Raw genomic sequence first — 18,654 nt, 5'->3', positions numbered from 1 at the left:
TCCATGGAATGGAAGAAAATATTTTTCTGAAGTTAGATGCAGATTCTGCGATTTATGGAGAATTGCTTGACTAGCAGAGCAGAAATGCACAATAGGACTATGCACAGTTCAAGAATAATTCCAAATAAATATTTTGGAACATACTGGACCTCTTTTAATTGGGTACTAATATAAGTTTAAAAAAAGAGATGGTTGCTTTAATAACTTGATTGTGAATCATTTGAGTATTCTGTAATCCAGTTCTTTGTGCCCTTAAAGTTTTGAAATTTTCTGCTAATTTATGCTATTGAATATCTAGAATTCATTTTGTCTTAACTAAATTGACTCTTGTAAAGAAGAGAGCTCCACCTGCATAACTATTCCAATTATTCCAGTAATGTCTCCATACCACCTGAGACTCCATTGTACAAATCTCAGAATAGTTTTAAGTCCACCTTTGCCTGGTTGAAAATTGGCGTCAATGTGACATCTGGAATTGTAGTGCAAAGGTCTTTAGGATACAGCAATTTTGCAAGCTTCTAAATAATAATAATTACAATTGTGTTTGGGTGTATCCTTGATTTGAAAGATATGAAAGAATATGGCTATATGTTAATCACTAAAGATCAGTGATGGCGAACGTTTAGACACCGAGTACCCAAACTGCACGCACATGCATGCCCAAACTGAAAGGTGTATGATGCGCAGCAGAGACCCAAAGACCAGCTGGCAGGCAGGAGGCGGGGTATCCCAACACTGGCAGCGTGGCAAGAAGTAAGATCTTTTTATTTTGTGAGCTTCTGTTTCGTCTTTTGCAAGGAAACAGAAGCTCATGAAAGAAATGCCATGGAGATCTGACCTGGGGCGCCGGCATACGTCTCAGCAGAGAGAGAGGACTCTCATGCCACCTCTGGCACGTGTGCAATGGCTTCACCATCACGGCTATAGTTAGTCTTCAACTTAACAACCATAATTGGAACTGGGGGGGGGGGGGGAGAGCAGAGTGATCAGTCCAGTAACACAATTTCTTTTAGCCCCTTCCCGTCGGGACTTTCTCTTTAATTCAAGTTACACTGTTTGGATGAGATGAATGTGAAGGCAAAGGCACAGATAAAAGGACTTATTGTGGACTTGAATGATATGGGGAAAAGAAATAATATGAGAGCCCAGCTCTCTCCCTTTACAGAAATCAGCCAAATAACCACAGATAGAAGAACATTTCGCAAGAAAAGTATCTTTTAAGTAAACAACTGTTCCTTTTATTTCAAACAAATCTGATGCCTTAGAATGGGATCTTCAAACAGAAATAGAAAAACAACAGCTGTCACAGCATTCCTTATCTGCTAGGGAAGAACTAAATGGGAATCAGGACTCCCTCATGGACTCTCATTGTGACTAGTCTCAGGGGAACTAAAAATAAGCTTAAAAATAAAAACCAAAATAAGGCTCCCTGAGAAAATCCGGTAAAGTTCATGGCAAACCCAATACCTGTTCACTACAAAAATTGTGATGTTAATCTTTGAGCATCTCTCAGTTATAAAATATGGACAGAAGATGCTGAAATATAATGTTGAGGCTTCTATTCAAAAGCATGAAATTGAACTTTTCATGCATATCAATGCTGATACAATTGGTCCATCTAACCTTGTTAGCAGAGGCATGTGTCTGTTAAACAGCAAACAATAAAACATAAAATAATCTGAGAAAATGTTACAGTACCCAAATGTTTACTCTAATATCACTGTAAAACAGTGGGTCTCAACCTTCCTAATGCTGCGACCCTTTAATACAGTTCCTCATGTTGTGGTGACCCCCAACCATAACATTATTTTATGTTTTCTGTATTTTTTCGAAAATATGTGTTTTCCGATGGTCTCAGGCATCCCCTGTGAAAGGGTCATTCGACCCCCAAAGGGGTCGCGACTCACAGGTTGAGAACCACTGTTGTAAAATTTGACAAAATGAAGAGAATGGGCTTCACACACGTTGAAGATCCCCAGCTGCAACAGAAGAATGTTTCTAGTTCAAACTGTTTTGGAAAACAATAGTAATATCTCTAGGCCAACTTCTTCATAGCCAAAACACCAGATAGATCTGTGTGCTGTTGAATAACTCCCAAGCGTCTTAAACCGTAAGTGGATTCTTCTATGTTTCAAACAATTTACCATCCCACTGATGTTATTTAAGAACAAAACACATTCAAATCTTATCCATGGAGTCTTTTGTGACAGAAAGATTAATCTCTGTTCAGTTCTATGTCACTGAGGTAGCCGCTGCACCATCCTTAGATTTGAGAAAGCAAGACCGTGGGAGTCAGATTTACTAAATGAACATTCTCCAGCTGGCCTTATCAATACTTTTGGCTCCTTAGCAAAGTTCCAACAAGATAATATACTACACAAGTTAGAAAATCTGAGGAAAGCAGTCTGTTGATACCATAGTCACAGCTAAGCCTTTGATAGGCCTTCATTCTCTAACTGTGGGTATTATCTCCCCTCAATGGAGAATGGAATGGCTAGATATTATCCCCCATTCCATAACTCCACAGATCCTTATGAACCAGGGATTCTTGGGCTGATCCAGACCTCCATTTTAGCTGAGGAGGAGTTCTCAAACACATCAAGACATGCAATTGGGTCTATAAGTAACAAACAAGGGGCTAGAAGCAGACCTCTTGCTGATTGTACAGAGCAGAACAGAGCAAGAACTATCAATACTCCACCCAGTATTGCTGAAGACCCTACAACATAAAGTCTATTGGACTATACTAATTTCATTTTCTCAGAACAAGATTCCCTGAAATAGTTACAGAATTTTCATGAGACAAGCCAATGTTTAGAGGAAATCTGGTCGTTCCCCACTGGTTCTTCAGTTCAACACAACAATCTCAGGTCATTGGCCTGCCAAAATAAAAATCAAGCCATTTGACTATTTTTGAGTGATGATGCAATTTCCTTGTTAACTTGGAATATTGCTGGTTTGCACCATCAAAAGACTAACCCTTCTTTGATTATCTACCACAATTTTACATCCTTTTTCTTCAAGAATCTTGGGCTATATCAGAGGTGGAACTGGATAGCTACTGGGTCTATTCTATTTTGCCACCCCAAGTAATACAGGAGAGAGACCCAGGGGTGTATTATGACTTTAGTCAGCACAGCTTTGCAATGTAAGTGTGTCTTACTTGAAACCATGTACTGGTCTCTGCTTTCTTCCAATCAAGTTGAAATTTTGTTTTTTTAACATTTTTATTCTTTCTTTTAAAACATACATTCAGACCAATGCCGCTTGGGTACACAGAGAATTTTATCCTTACTTGTTTAGATAAATGGCTAGCAGCATCAGTAATAATTAATGGGGATATAAACTCAAGGATGCCTATGGTCTGACCTAAGCTTAGTGCACAAAATTGTCTGCTGCAACAACCTACCTATCAATGACTACTTCAGCTTCAACCGCAATAATACACAGGCAAACAATAGATACAAACTCAAAGTAAACCGCTCCAAGTTCGATTGCAGAAAATAAGTCTTCAGCAACAGAGTCGTAAATGCCTGGGATGCTCTACCCAACTTTGTTGTTACATCCTCAAATCCCCAAAACTTTAATCTTAAACTGTCTACCATGGACCTCACCCCATTCCTAAGAGGTCTGTAAAGGGGGCGTGCATAAGTGCCAGCCTGCTTACTGTCCCTGTCCTATTGTTCCCATTTATTTGTACTCATTTCTTACGTATATATGTGTACCTGCTTATACTTATATGTTTATATTCATACTTATACTTGTTTTCTCATATGTGCTTGACAAACCAAAATAAATAAATAAAATACCTTAGAACAATAGTCCCAAACATTTCTGGTTTAGTTGTGCAGAGGGAGAGAGGCCCAGAAGTGCACCATGGCCTAGGGGTTGGGGACCCTGCCTTCGCAGAACCTTTGTAAAGAAGAAAATCTAAGGATTCAAAATTTAATTAGGCAGGTTTAGCAGTCAGACAGATGACCACTGCCTGGAGCTGTATATTCTTAAAGGCTCTGTGGAGGAGGATCACTTAGCAGAATACACTGGGGGAGGGGGAGGTTAGTTGATTATTGAATTGTGTCATGTGATCTTCTAAAAGAATGGTATGAAATGTTAACTTTAAATTAGTTTTCAACAAATGAATCAAGCCATGCTTTGGAGACTGGTGTATGAAAAATATTGATTTCATTAGAGGTACATACAGATGAATAGGGCTTTCATCAACTGAGTCCTGCCTAATTTTGCCAACTTTTTTTACTACAATCAGTAAGCAAATGAGTTTCTTCCATTGAGTTTGTTGGAAGTCAGCTGGAAAGGTTGGAATTGGTAACCATGTGTCCCTGAGACACTGCAGCCATCCTAAATACATGCCAATTGGCAGGATTAGGATTTTGATTATGTGGAATGATGTGACAGCCACAAATGCAATAACTGATTGTAAATCATTCTTTCAGCACCATCATCCCTTCAAATGGTCGATAAACAAATAGTTGCAAGTTTAGGACTACCTCTATATGCAATTCCTTACTGAGTATCAAATCTCTTTTTCAGAGAAAACATGCCAAGCCATTTCAAATTCAAAGAATATTGTCCAATGGTTTTTCGTAATCTGCGAGAGAGGTTTGGAATTGATGATCAAGACTTTCAGGTAAGCTGGTTATCATGGTAAATAAATCTTGATATTTGGCAGATGTCTGATTAGGTATTCTTTGCTGGGAGAAAGATAGGTGGAATGAAAGATAAACCTTTGCAAATTTCCAGGTCTAAATTCAGCTGGTAATTGTAAGACATATAAGATGATTTAATGGGTGTGTTTATTTTCTAAATTTCCTTTCTGTATTTCACTAAGCCCTTATGGTTGTAATGAGAAGTGCATATAACAAGTCATAGGTAAGTAGTGCTTATAGCAAGTCATAGGTAAGAAGAAGTCAGCTCTATTCTGCTGCAGAATATGTTGGACTATCTTTTCGGAAATGTTATCTAAAGATAAATGCAAATAACCTAGTTTTTCATTTCCTTTTGCAGTCCAAGTTTAGCTTAAACTTGTTTCTTAAGTATCTTTGAAGTCTGTTTGCAGATACTTCAAACTGGATCATTTAAAAAAAAAGGTTGCACTCCTGTGTACATTTAATCTATGCAACAAACATTGGTTCCTTACCTATGGACTTTTCTTTCATCCTCAAATCTCATGGTTGGAAAAACTTTCTGGAGGAATAGAATAGTGAGATTTCATTTGATATACACTGTCTTTTGTTGTAGACAAAGGAGGTTTCATTTTTAATCTGAGAGAGAAGGTAATTCATGTGAACTGAATTTACAATTTTGCTTTTATATTAAATCTTTTTTTAAATTAAATATTTATTTGTATTGCTTTTAAAATAATAACAGAAAAAGATACATGGAGTATTTATGCTAGGCATACATCATCAAAAATGCACAACAAATACTTATAAAAAGTGGCAAAAACACAACAGAAAAAAGGAAACAAAAGTATGAAATATTGTTATAATAGTAAGCAATTTCAATTCTAATTATCAAATGCAAATATTATGCAAAAATGTATATATTTCTAATACATTTATGTAATTATCATGCTTTTTCAATCTTATTTTGTATGAATGAGTCACATAATTCATTGTGCTTATCCATACAAAGTCTATGTCTATAGACAATCTGTACGTAGGTGGCCAGTATAATGAGATCTTCGATCCAGTGAATGAATAGGGGCATGCATTTATCTTTCCAGTGTTGCAGTATTTTTGCCAAGGTAAAGGCATTAGGAATCCATTTACATTGTCCAATTGTTAAATTCCATGTACCATGGAATTAGAATTATCCTCTGAAAATTTCAACTTTTTTCACATAATCACATTTGTATACAGGCAATCCTCCACTTATCCCCATAATATTACAATGGTTCAATTACGATGGTACTGAAAAAAGTGACTTAAAAACTGTCTTCGAAATTATGATTATCGCACCACTCGTCTGATCACACGATTGTCATTTGCGGGCTTGACAATTGACTTTTGTTTATAACCAGTTGCAGTGCCATCCAGTTACATAATTGCAATTTGCAACCTCCCATCAGCTTCCAACAAGTAGTTAGTGAGGGCAGCCAGATTCGTTTAACAATCATATGATTTGCTTAACAACTATGATAAAAATAGTTGATGACTTCTTTAACAACCACATTGCTCAGCCACCAAAATTCCACTCTCAATTGTGGTCATAAGTTTTGGATTATCTATAGTCTACTTTCTCCCAAAATGTAATACAGTAAGTATAGGACATTGTAATCTCCCCGTGGAGATTCGTACCCTCACCACCCTTCAGACCTTCCGCGCAGCCCTCAAGAACTGGCTATCCCGCCAGGCCTGGGGGTAAAGATCTGATCCGCCCCCACCCGAATGTTGGATGAATGTTGTTTACTTTTTAATTATGTGTTATGTTATATGTTATGGTCTGTATCCCCCTCCCTATAAGTTGTTAGCTGCCCTGAGTCCCCTCAGGGAAAAGGGCGGCCTATAAATAAACTTATTCAATTCAATTGTAAAAGCATGTGTTTTGAAGAAGTATTGTTTGTTCGTTTGTTTATATGCTGCCCATCTCATTTTTCTGAGTGACTCTGGGCAGCTTATAATAGTATAAAAGCATAAATACAAAAACATTAAAATTAACAACAATTAAAAAAAGCAAGAACACGAACAGGGGTGGACTTTGTCTGTCACTCAGTGAGTGAGTGGTACCAACAATTATTTCTCTGAAATCTCCAACAAAATACTATCTTAGGTAACTCTTTTGTATACAGACATAGTGAATTAAATGTATGATGTTTTCTTTATATCTTTACTGCTGTTCAATTTGACCCGGTATTAGCCTTTCTGATCACCAGCTGCTCCTGACCTTTTCAAACAGAGACAATCAGAACTTTTTGCCTTTGAGCTAGGTGCGTTTCCCACTCAGGTTTTCTCTATACCTATTTTTTATGATAACTCTTGATTTTAAATACTTGAGAAACTGTGGCTTGGGAATACCAAACCTAATTTAATTGTCAGCTATGCTTTTAGCATAGAACAATTCAGGGCAAACATGAGCAAAATGGCAGATTTCCCAGGTTGCTTAATAATCCATGTCAATGTAATTAAAACAACTGCTTTCCCCAGATGTCTTTGGAATATCAATACATAATTCTTGATAAGTTGTTCCAGATATGATGGGTTCCTAAACTGCAGTTCAAGGATAGTCTGTGGATGAATCTGTGGCCATTGCCTTCAAGCAGAAATTCATTTTGTTGAAGTACTTGAAGCTTTATATGATAAAATGCAGAATAGTGCTGTTAATGATATTTTTAACTTACACTTCCTTTTTAATAGTTTAAATTCTGCAAATTGTCACATTTAATTTCTATACAAGGACATCTATTCTAAGTAGGTCATATACCTAGATTTATTCTGTTCATTTGTAAATCACAAATACTTGAAGTAGCATTCTTGAGTTTTCTACCCATCTATTTTCTGAAGATGTTGCAAACTGTTAATTATTCAAATCTTTACATGAACTGAAAATCCTATATGATTTTGATTTGAGCTGATTAATGTATTTTCAGACTGCTGAGGGACCTAATCAATAGCTGTCAGAGCATTGTCACAAAACTAGGACAGTCATTAGCAGAAGACTTTGACCTTTCTCAAGCAAAAGGCTTCCTGGATATAATCAGTGTGCTTACAAATAATGTATCATTTGGAAACAAGTTGCTTTGCCCGGCAATCTGCATTTGTAGTCTCAGTATTTAGAGTCATTCTTCACCCTTTTTTCATAGTATTGACAATTCTACTTTCTGGATTTTTTATCACATTTTTTTAATCTCTCAAAGCCAAAGAGTGCAATTCCCTTTTAAGTCCTGAACAACAAATTTGTTCATGGGAGGAGAGGGTTAAAAAGGCCACATTCTCGGCATATTTTGCAAGTCAAGTGTGCTAAACTGCTTCTCAGCATTTATTATATTTTTTGTGAAAGCAGGCAACTGACTGATTTTTAGCATTTTAAAATCAGGACCAATTACAGTTTTACTATGTTATCCCTTTCCTAGCTGTGCACCCCTGAATCTGGCTCCCTGCAGTTTTTCAGGATTGCAGTGCCACTTAAGTTTCTTCAACTGCCATTCCTTAGGAATGATGGCAGTGATGGGAATTATCAGGAAAGAAGGTAGTGGATCTGAATACTTGAGAGACCGCCTTCTGCCGATTACCTCCCTCCGTCCCATCAGATCGCACAGATTGGGCCTCCTCCGAATTCCATCCGCCAGTCAGTGCCGACTGGCGACCACGCGGAGGAGAGCCTTCTCAGTAGCAGCTCTGACCCTTTGGAACGATCTCCCCGTGGAGATTCGTACCCTCGTACGACCTTCCGCACAGCCCTTAAGACCTGGCTATCCCGTCAGGCCTGGGGATAAGATTTTAATCCGCCCCGCCCGAATGCTGAATGAATGTTGTGTTTTACTGTTTTGTTTTATTTTATTCACATTTATGTTTTGTCTTGCACTCCCCCCTACGAGTTGTAAGCCGCCCTGAGTCCCCTCAGGGAAAAGGGCGGCCTATAAATGCCAAATAAAACTCTAAAAAAAAAAAAAAAACTCTAAGAAGCAAATTGAAAAGGTTTGTATTATACAGGTAGTCCTCAGAACTGTTCATTTAGTGACCATTCAAAGTTATAACGGCACTGAAAAAGTGACTTACAACTGGTTTTCGCGCTTAAAATTGACTCAGCCTTCCATCAGTCTGAGTTGGTAAAATAAGGACCCAGACTGTTGGGGGCAACATGCTGAATCTGTAAACCGCTAAGAGAGGGCTGTAAAGCACTATGAAACAGTATATAAGTCTAAATGCTATTGCTATTCCGACTATTGCAGCATTCCCATAGTCACATGATCAAAATTTGGGCACTTGGTAACTGATACCCGTAGGTATTTATGACCGTTGCACTGCCATGGGGTCATGTGATTACCATTTGTAACCTTTCTAGTTGGCTTCCAACAAGTCAATTGGGGCAACCGGATTCGCTTAATGACCACACAATTCACAATAACTGCAATGATTCACTTAACAACTGTGGCAAAAGGTTGTAAAATGGAGAAAAATTCACTTAAAAATTACCTTGCTTAGCAATGAAAATTTTAGTCTCAATTGTGGTCATAAATCAAGGACTGCCTATAGAGGGTTACTTAGTTACTTATCCTACTCTAGTCTACTCTACCTTACCCTACCCTACAGTGCAGTACACTATTATTGCACAATTGTAGTGATTGTAGTGACTTCTCTATTATTGCACAGTTGTACTCTACCCTATTTTACTCTACCCTACCCTAACCTACCCCACTCCACTCTGTTATTGCACAGTTGTAGTGATACATCTCAGAATTCCTTGGTTGGTCAACAGCAGTGCTATCTGGAATCTCCTACAATTGTACTAGTACTTTAGCTTGGAATCGGAGAAACCTAGATTTTTTTTAAAAAAATATTCCACATTCTTTCAGGCTTAGTGCCTTCATTTTATCTTTCTAGGGGATTACTCCATTTACAACTCCAGGAGATCCTATTTGCTTTTTTGTTACGCCTCTCAAAGATGATAGATAATCATTTACATGACAAAAATGATGCACATGTCCCTTAAAATATCCGATTCATATTTTGGGTTTGGAGATGTGTAGTAAAGTTCTAGTAAGGCAATTAAGTAGTACGGAGCATTGTACAACTAGACATTAGCAGAAACATTTGCCTGTGTGTGTGTGTATGTGTGTGTGTCTGTGCCCCTATACCATGGAAGTTCCATTTCAAATTACCCTCTCCCTATTCAGATATTATTTGGCTTAATAATTTGAGCTTAAAATTTTATTCATTCCTACTTTTATAAGTTTGACCTCTTTTTTAAAAAAAAACCTTTAGTTTTGTTGAAAGCCCTTTTAATATCAACTATTAGCATACATGATAGCATATAGATTAAATAGGCTACATGCGTCTATAAAAATGTTTTCATTTTCTGAAAAATTAAGAATTATAATTTAATGATATTAATATACCAGTGAGAAGTAGAAAAGATTGGAGATTAGAAGAAGCTAATTAAATTGACCTTTAAATCCTTCCTGCTCTCTTGGAGTTTAATGCTAATCCCTAAACACCTATGGTGCAGATAGATTTCAAAGGAAAAAAGTTGCCATTGCTTTCGTTTATCCAATCTTTTTACTGAGAATGTATTAACATAGCACATATTCTCCTTTACGTAGGAGGACATTTATCCTCTGTCTGAAAAACCAGAATAAGCAGGAATTATGCAAATTAATGAGGAATATATGATGTTATTTTAAAAAATGATCTTGAATTTTAGTTAACTTACTATATTGCTATTTGGAGTTCTTGTCTCACATTCAAATTTGGTAGACTGGAGCCATAAGGATTATTTTTCTCATAATTTTATCTGCTTTTCAGTATCTTTTATGCTGACACTTGGCCTATTCTCAGTATCTCACTATTCTTTTTCTTCTACTCTGCAATATTTTATATTTGATTCAAGTGTTTGGTTAGTCCATGTCTTCCATGGACAGTTTATTTGCAGTCTCTGGAATTCCCTTTTGTCAAAAAAAAGTATTGGGGTTTTCCAGTTTTGAGCTGGTATCTTACCCATCTTTAAAAATGAAAGTCAATTCACATTATTTTGCATTCCAAAGTGTCAAATGCAGTCTTGGTTAAAGGTTACTTAACGCTTCATTCTGGAAGTCTTTAACTTTCTTCCTCTCTAATTACTAAAATATTTTCCTTTTTTTGTTTGGGCCAATTGCTGCAGCTGTTGCTTCTGTTTTCATTTGTCCTTGTTTTCCCATAGAAGTAATAGGACTTGGAATACATTGGTCTTTGGGTCTTATATGCATCTGTAAGCAAATAATGTCTTGATTACTATCATTGAATTATTATTTGTAAAGGTATGGGTCATTTTGTTTGATCTTAATAAGGGTATGTTCTGTTGTAGATTATCAATTGAAAGTAAATATTGACAGCTAAATTAGCTGTTTGATCTTGATAATTGTAGCAATGGGCTAATTAATAAAAGTATAACTATATAAAGTACTTGATGAAATAAACTTCAATATGTCTTATCTAAGACTTGAAAGGTAATTCCATAGAAACTGCCCTAAATACTTCAATATATTTCCCCCTGTTTTTTTTTTTTAATAAACTGCAATAATTCTGAACTGAAACTGTTCTGGATAAGGCATGAGCACACTCGTGTTTGTTCCTTCTTCAAGAAGCTGCATCTTTTGTCAGTCTCAAGCACTAACCACACAAGCCCAAGAAAATAAGCAGTTGAGTTCAGGAGTGTTGATGCCTTGGAAGTTTAGATAATAATTCACATAACAAATCATTCTATTGGTTGTGTCCTATAAATAGCTGAAAACAGACTCATATTTATGCTTATAACATAATGATCAGTGGCAAATATTACTTTTTGCCCTTGTTGCATTATCCCAGCACCTGGGATACTAGGTTGATCCACCCCTCTTCCATGTTATAGTAAGTGGCAGCAGTGCTGACAGTTCCTGATAATATTTCACCAGTAATAATGTTTAAATTCACCAAATTTTGATTCATTTAGAGAGAATCTGGAGGAAACAGTAACGGAACTGTGCCATATTAAGTGGGGTATTTTTCAGGAAATGAGGAAATGGATAAGATGCTTTATAGTATGTAGATCATTGCTTATGAATTATACCCCAGCCTAAACAGAATTCTTCCACAGAAGTTAGGTTCGTAGTTGGATTACAAAGAGATTGTCAGCTTTTTGTTAGAAGAAGGTATGCTGTAGTACGAGCTGCCTTGAAAAAGGAGGTATTATACACTCCCTTCCTGAAAAAGCCTCTCTTACAATCCAGATAGCGTCCAGACTTCTCTTTGATAGAAGATGGTAGAAAGAAATTGTAAGCTGCAAACAACTGTATAAGAAGCAAGTTATTTGGACACTTTTAAGTCAGGTTCAGATGTGGGCATGGGATGAAATCTATATTGGTCATTAGTGGATGAATTGTGGAGGCACATAGGTGTGGAGAAGGTGCTACTGCTGGTCTTCTTAGGATCTCTCACTGGTTTTCAGTGTCTATGGATTATAAGAATTTGAATAGACAGGACAGATTGAAAATGGATCTCATAAGACTCAGTTGTTATTTTCCCAAAAATCTATTTGTCACTCTTTCTTCACCCTTGTGGTAACTGGAGCTCACTCCTTCTAAAGGACACAACTTGGGGATATTTCTAGACTCAATGCTGCTAATCAGGTAGGTAAAAGAAGTAACCAGAACAGCTATTTCTCCACTTTGGTTGGTATGTTAGTTGCTCTCCATTTTGAAAAAGGGAGTTCTAGCAATAGTGCTTGACACTTTTTATTATTTCCTAGTTGGATTAAATCCTATATATTCAGTCAACACAGAGCCTGAAACACTGAGGTCATATATTGTAAGCATAACAATAGCTTTACTTTACTAATATAAAGACTGCAGCATTTTAAATCAACTGCAGTTCAATTATATTTTACATTTTTAAATCTGAACAATTGGATTTTCATCTATTATGTACATGAGTAAATCTGTACATGAGTAAATCTGTACTATAGTAAATCTAACAAGAAGTGCCCGTATCCATTTGTAATGGGATTTCTGCTTGGTTTGATTGAAACTTTAAAGTCAGTTAATATTTTATCAACTTCTACAAATAATCTTGATGATTGTCTATGTACACTAAGTAATCTTTTTATTCACCTGTGTAAATATATTTTGACATTTGCAACCAAAGTTTGCTTAAAAGACATACCATATTTTTGGACTATAAGATGCACCAGAGTATAAGACCCACCAAGGTTTTGAAGAGGCATTTTTTTTAAAAAAGTAGATGGGTAGATAAACAGAGGGGGAGAGAGGGAGAGAAAGAGAGAGAAATACAGTAGGTAGGTAGGGAGAGAGAGTAGGTAGGTAGGTAGGTAGGTAGGTAGGTAGGTAGGTAGGTAGATAAAGGGATAGAGAGAAATAGAAAGAGAGAGAAAGAGAGAAATACAGTAGGTAGGTAGGGAGAGGGGGGTGTAGGTAGGTAGAGGGATAGAGAGAGGGAAATAGAAAGAGAAATACAGTAGGTAGGTAGACAGAGAGAGAGAGGGTAGGTAGGTAGATAGAGGGAGAGAGAGAGAGAAAAATACAGTAGGTAGGTAGGGAGAGAGAGTAGGTAGGTAGAGGGATAGAGAGAAATACAGTAGGTAGGGAGGGAGAGGGAGAGAAGGTTTAGGTAGGGAGAGAGAGGGAGAGGGAGAGAAGGTGTAGGTAGGGGGAGAGAGAGAGAGAGAGAAATACAGTCGATAGGTAGGGGGAGAGAGAGTGAGTAGGTAGGTAGGTAAATAGTGGGATAGAGAGAGAGAGAAATAGAGTAGGGGGGGAGGGAGAGAGGGTAGATAGGTAGGTAGATGTTTCCAGGTATATTTTTCCATGTGCTGGAGAAGGAAATCACTGACAACCTGCAGCACCTAAGACTTGTTTCTGCTGGCACAGCACTTGATCAATGTAATTCTTATCAATCACTCTAACTAAAGAGCTTTCTGAAAGGAAAAAAAAAGTTTTTGCACTCTGCAAACCTCGGGCCTGCTTTTTTTAAAAAAAGAGGCATGAATAGCCTTGGGGGGGCTTGCAGCGTGCTGCAGAGGGTTGAAAGGCCAAAAACGTGCAAAAAGCAGCCTGTTTTTTGCAAAAAGTGGCCTGTTTTTTGTAAAAAAAATTGCTTTCATAGCCTTGTGGAGGCTTATAGAGTGCTGCTGAGGGCTGGAGGGGGCAAAAACGGCCCATTTTTGCTCATTTATGCCCTCCCCAGCCCCCAAGAGCTCTCTGAAAGCCTCCATAAGGGCATGCACGGCCATTTTTGTGAAGGGACGGGGCTTCAGCAGGCAAAAAAATGCTGTATTCGATGTATCAGATTTTCAGCCTCTTTTTTCAGGAAAAAATGTGCGTCTTATACTCCTATAGGATAGTTAAATGATCAGAGGCAGATTTTGTGTGTTTAAAATTCTGGAAACATTCAGAATTTTATTCCATGCCTATAAGTAGATTGGCTCCTGGATTACAGCAGCACTAAAATAGTACTTCTTGTTTCTTCTGTTTTGTCTCTTAAGCTTATGTGGTGTTTTACAGTGGTCCAATTACATAATCAGGAAAAGGATTACAGATTTCATCAATTCCCTTACCCAATGCCATTACATACTGGTAACTTCCTTTAACATAGAAGATAACTTCTTTAAACTAAATTTGTTCACATCAGTAATAATTTTCCCTTTTGTATGGTCAAGATAACTTTGTTTTCTGTACATTAAAAATGTACAGAAAAGATATGTATAATTTTTTTTAAAACTTACTTTAATTTAGGCTAAGATGGTCCCTTATGCTGTAGCCTTGGCCTCAGAAATGATGCCTGGGATTGCTGGTTCTTTAGCTCTACTTTATCATAAAAAAAGATTGGTACTTACTAAATGTGAAGAAAAAGATACCATTTCACTGAAATATGAAACAGTGATCGACATGTTTTCTACCTCTTACTCTGAGACATGAAAGAATCAGTACTCGAATCATTATGAGAACTGACATCCCATTCTCACTTCTTTGTGTGTTAGACTTCTTGTCTAGTTATACACAATTAGTTCAAGAGGATAGACCAGAACTACTTCTCCCAGGTTGTTCCACAACAATCCTATGAGTTTAGGTTCCAGAGTCACCCAAGGAGTCTATATTTGAAGCTAGGCTTCACCCTGGATCTCCTCAGGCTTAACCCACCAGTTTAACCATCATACCAAATTAATATGGTGCAAATTTCAACTTCTGAGTTGCTTGGTTTTTGCCATTATATTGATGTTGAAGGAACTCTGTTATGTTTGCATATTATACTCCAAAAAGTCTTAATTCCAGTGCAGAAATAAAGAACTATATAATCTCACAGAGAGGGAAGAAATGTAATGGGACTCTATAAATGCGATAAAGTAGCCTGGAGCCAAAGTTATTAAAAAACAAGCAAGATCTGCTTGGAGCAAAGGACCCAGGTTTATTTCCAAGTCCAACATCATTATCGGTAATTTAAACTTCCTTCCTAATTATTTTTTTAGTTGGAATAAGCTTTTTATCATTAAGATTAGTAAACAGTTTCTTTGGGACATTTCTGTTTAATTTCAGGATATGGCCAAACTGATGTGCAATTGTGTGATGGTTTCCTAACTTGAGAAATTTTGCAAACAATAATTCTTGAACTCTTTCTATTCAAGAGTTAGGATCCCAGATTTTATGGTAGTAACAGATTTGTACTTTGATAAACTTCTTGAAAAGGGGGAAAATATGTTTCTTCTTGTTAATCCTTTTTCCTAGCAAATATATCGTAGGTAATAGTGGGAGGCATTTGCAGCTTTTCTTACAGAACTTGCAGAAATGTTAATTGTAATTACTCTCATCCCATTTTACATATCCCAAGACTTGCCAAACCTACTGCCAAATTGTCCTGTTCTAGTGAAAATTCCATATGCCTTTGGCTACATTAGACAGCTCTTTAGCAGCTAGTTTGGGATGTCTCAGAAGAGTAGCAAATCATTAGTTAATTTTTTAATTGTATTTTTATACTGAGGGAATATTGCCTGTGGGGATTTCCAAAGTGCCAAAATGATTTATCAGTCTTGGGTACCATGACAGAATGTCTCAAGTCTATTCATGCATTTCCTTTTAATTGCATCTTTTATCTAACACACCTAAAATCTCAGCCCTCTTGAACTATATTCCAGTCATGTAACCAGCGGCACTCATATATACTAAATTGCCAAAAGTATTCGCCCACCTGCCTTTACTCGCTTATGAATTTACTATAAGTGACATCCCATTCCTAATCCACAGGGTTCAATATGACGTCGGTCCACCCTTTACTTCAACTCTTCTGGGAAGGCTGTCCACAAGGTTTAGGAGTGTGTTTATGAGAATTTTTTACCATTCTTTCAGAAGCGCGTTTGTGAGGTCACACACTGATGTTGGACGAGAAGGCTCTGCTTAATTCATCCCAAAGGTGGTCTATCAGGTTGAGGTCAGGACTCTGTGCAGGCCAGTCAAGTTCATCCACACCAGACTCTGTCATCCATGTCTTTATGGACCTTGCTTTGTGCACTGGTGCACAGTCATGTTGGAAGAGGAAGGGTCCAGCTCCAAACTGTTCCCACAAAGTTGGGAGCATGGAATTGACCAAAATGTCTTGGTATGCTGAAGCATTCAGAGTTCCTTTCACTGGAACTAAGGGGCCAAGGCCAGCTCCTGAAAAAAAACCCCACACCATAATCCCCCCTCCACCAAACTTTACACTTGGCACAATGCAGTCAAACAAGTACCGTTCTTCTGGCACTCACCAAACCCAGATTCGTCCATGAGATTGCCAGATGAAGAAGCGCGATTCGTCACTCCAGAGAACGCATTTCCACTGCTCTAGAGTCCAGTGGTGGCGTGCTTTACACCACTGCATCCAACGCTTTGCATTGCACTTGGTGATGTATGGCTTGGATGCAGCTGCTCGGCCATGGAAACCCATTCCATGAAGCTCTCTGCGCACTGTTCTTGAGCTAATCTGAAGGCCACATGACGTTTGGAGGTGTGTAGCGATTAACTCTGCAGAAAGTTGGCGACCTCTTCTCACTATGTGCCTCAGCATCTGCTGACCCCGCTCCGTCAGTTTATGTGGCCTACCACTTTGTGGCTGAGTTGCTGTTGTTCCCAAACACTTCCACGTTCTTATAATACAGCTGACAGTTGACTGTGGAATATTTAGGAGCGAGGAAATTTCACGACTGGATTTGTTGCACAGGTGGCACCCTATCACAGTTCCACGCTGGAATTCACTAAGTCCTGAGAGCGACTCATTCTTTCACAAATGTTTGTAAAAACAGTCTGCATATACCTAGGTACTTGATTTTATACACCTGTGGCCATGGAAATGATTGGAATATCTGATTCTGATTATTTGGATGGGTGAGCGAATACTTTTGGCAATATAGTGTACCAAATATTGGAGGATTTTATCAGAAGAATAAAGGTAGTTTATTTATCTGGAAAAACTGAGATTTTAACTAGCAATGAACATCTATGTGTCTATTCTGGATTTTCAGATTGACAAGAAAATACTTGAGGAATCAGGGAAAGTGGGTGGCCTTTAGATTTTGTGCCACAATAGGACATTTAAATCAAATATGTCATTCGGATATCCAAGATACATAATATATTTAATAAGTCTTAGAAGTTACTAAAGATGGGTATCAAATTCCTTGTGTGTCCAGTCACACTTGGCCAATAAAGAATTCTATCCTATCCTGTCCTGTCCTATATCTATCTATCTATCTATCTATCTATCTATCTATCTATCTATCTATCTATCTATCTATCTATCATCTACTTTGCAAACATTTTATCTTTCAGTTTGAAATTGCTTAATGCAGAATGTTTTTCCCATTTAATGGAATGTTCCCTCACAAGGTGAAGGGAACCTCTGAATGACTCCTTTTGACAGCTGGTGTAGCAAATGTTTATTGATAGATGGACTTTAAATCATGTGTGTCTATTTATGTGTTAACTAAAATAGTATTTCACCAATGTGGAGAGTGTCACATGGGTCTGACAGCAACCCAGCCAATAATATGCAGGTGGAAGAAAGCAGATCAGAAAGACCATGATTGAACAGAAATTCTATACTGAATAAAATGGAGCATATGTAAAAAGATACCAGCAATCCAGACAATAAATAATAGATTAATTGGAGACAAAATAACTTACTGCTTTAAAGATAGATTACAAAAGTTAAGATACTAGCAAAAATAATAAACTTATGATTAAGAACTGGTTGGAATTCTCAAGATAAAATACTGCTTAATTCAATTATTTGGCAGGATAATCAGCTCAAATATTAAATATTATTGTTTTACTCAGTGATTTCTCTGTGCCATAGATACTGTTTAATTAGATCAGGGGTCCCCAACACCCAGGCTGCGGTCTGTTTGAAACTGGACCACAGGAGAAATGGGCAAGCCACTGCGCGCACAAAGCTCCACTTGCACAAGTGGTGGGCAATACATGCATGTGTATGAAGCTTCACTTGTGCAAGCAGAGGGCGCTTGGACTTGCGTGTGAAGGTCCACTCGCCAAATGGAGGGAGCTTGTGCTCATGCACAAAGCTCCACTTGTACAAGTGGAGGAAGCTTGCACTCATGTGCAAAGTTCCATTTATGCAAATGGAGCTACATGCGTGAGCATCCTCCACATAAGTAGAGCTCTGTGCGTGAGCAGAAGCGCCCTCCACTCAAATGCCCTCTGCTCATCCTGGTTGAATTTATATGCAAGGACAGGTATTTGCCAGTCACACAGCACAAGTGGAGGGTGTGTGTGCGCGCCACACACGAAAATAGAGCTGTGTGCACGCCAGGCCAGGCCCAGATGCTGAGCTGGAAAGGTTGATGACCGTTGCATTAAGTCAATGGTTAATGTTGATATAATCACACTTTGATGAGCATGATTTAATGATATATGCTCTTACTGATGTTGTTTAGTACTTCTGCTACTTTGGGGCAGAAATA

The 18,654-nt window shown here is 37.8% G+C and overlaps 1 protein-coding gene across 2 annotated transcripts in view; it reads left to right on the top strand.

Annotated features, from left to right (window-relative positions):
• Window positions 1–18,654, top strand: part of PIP4K2A (phosphatidylinositol-5-phosphate 4-kinase type 2 alpha) — a 65,134-nt gene that overhangs the window by 23,398 nt on the left and 23,082 nt on the right. For both annotated transcript variants that reach the window (XM_032236981.1, XM_032236982.1), the window contains exon 3: window positions 4,549–4,645. In XM_032236981.1, the coding sequence (XP_032092872.1) occupies window positions 4,549–4,645 (97 nt within the window). The remainder of the gene's footprint in view (window positions 1–4,548; window positions 4,646–18,654) is intronic.

The sequence above is a fragment of the Thamnophis elegans genome, chromosome Z, assembly GCF_009769535.1.
Source record: "Thamnophis elegans isolate rThaEle1 chromosome Z, rThaEle1.pri, whole genome shotgun sequence".
Classification (NCBI taxonomy): domain Eukaryota; kingdom Metazoa; phylum Chordata; class Lepidosauria; order Squamata; family Colubridae; genus Thamnophis; species Thamnophis elegans.
Note: the sequence above shows the minus strand (reverse complement) of the source record. Positions and strands in the feature narration are given on the sequence as shown.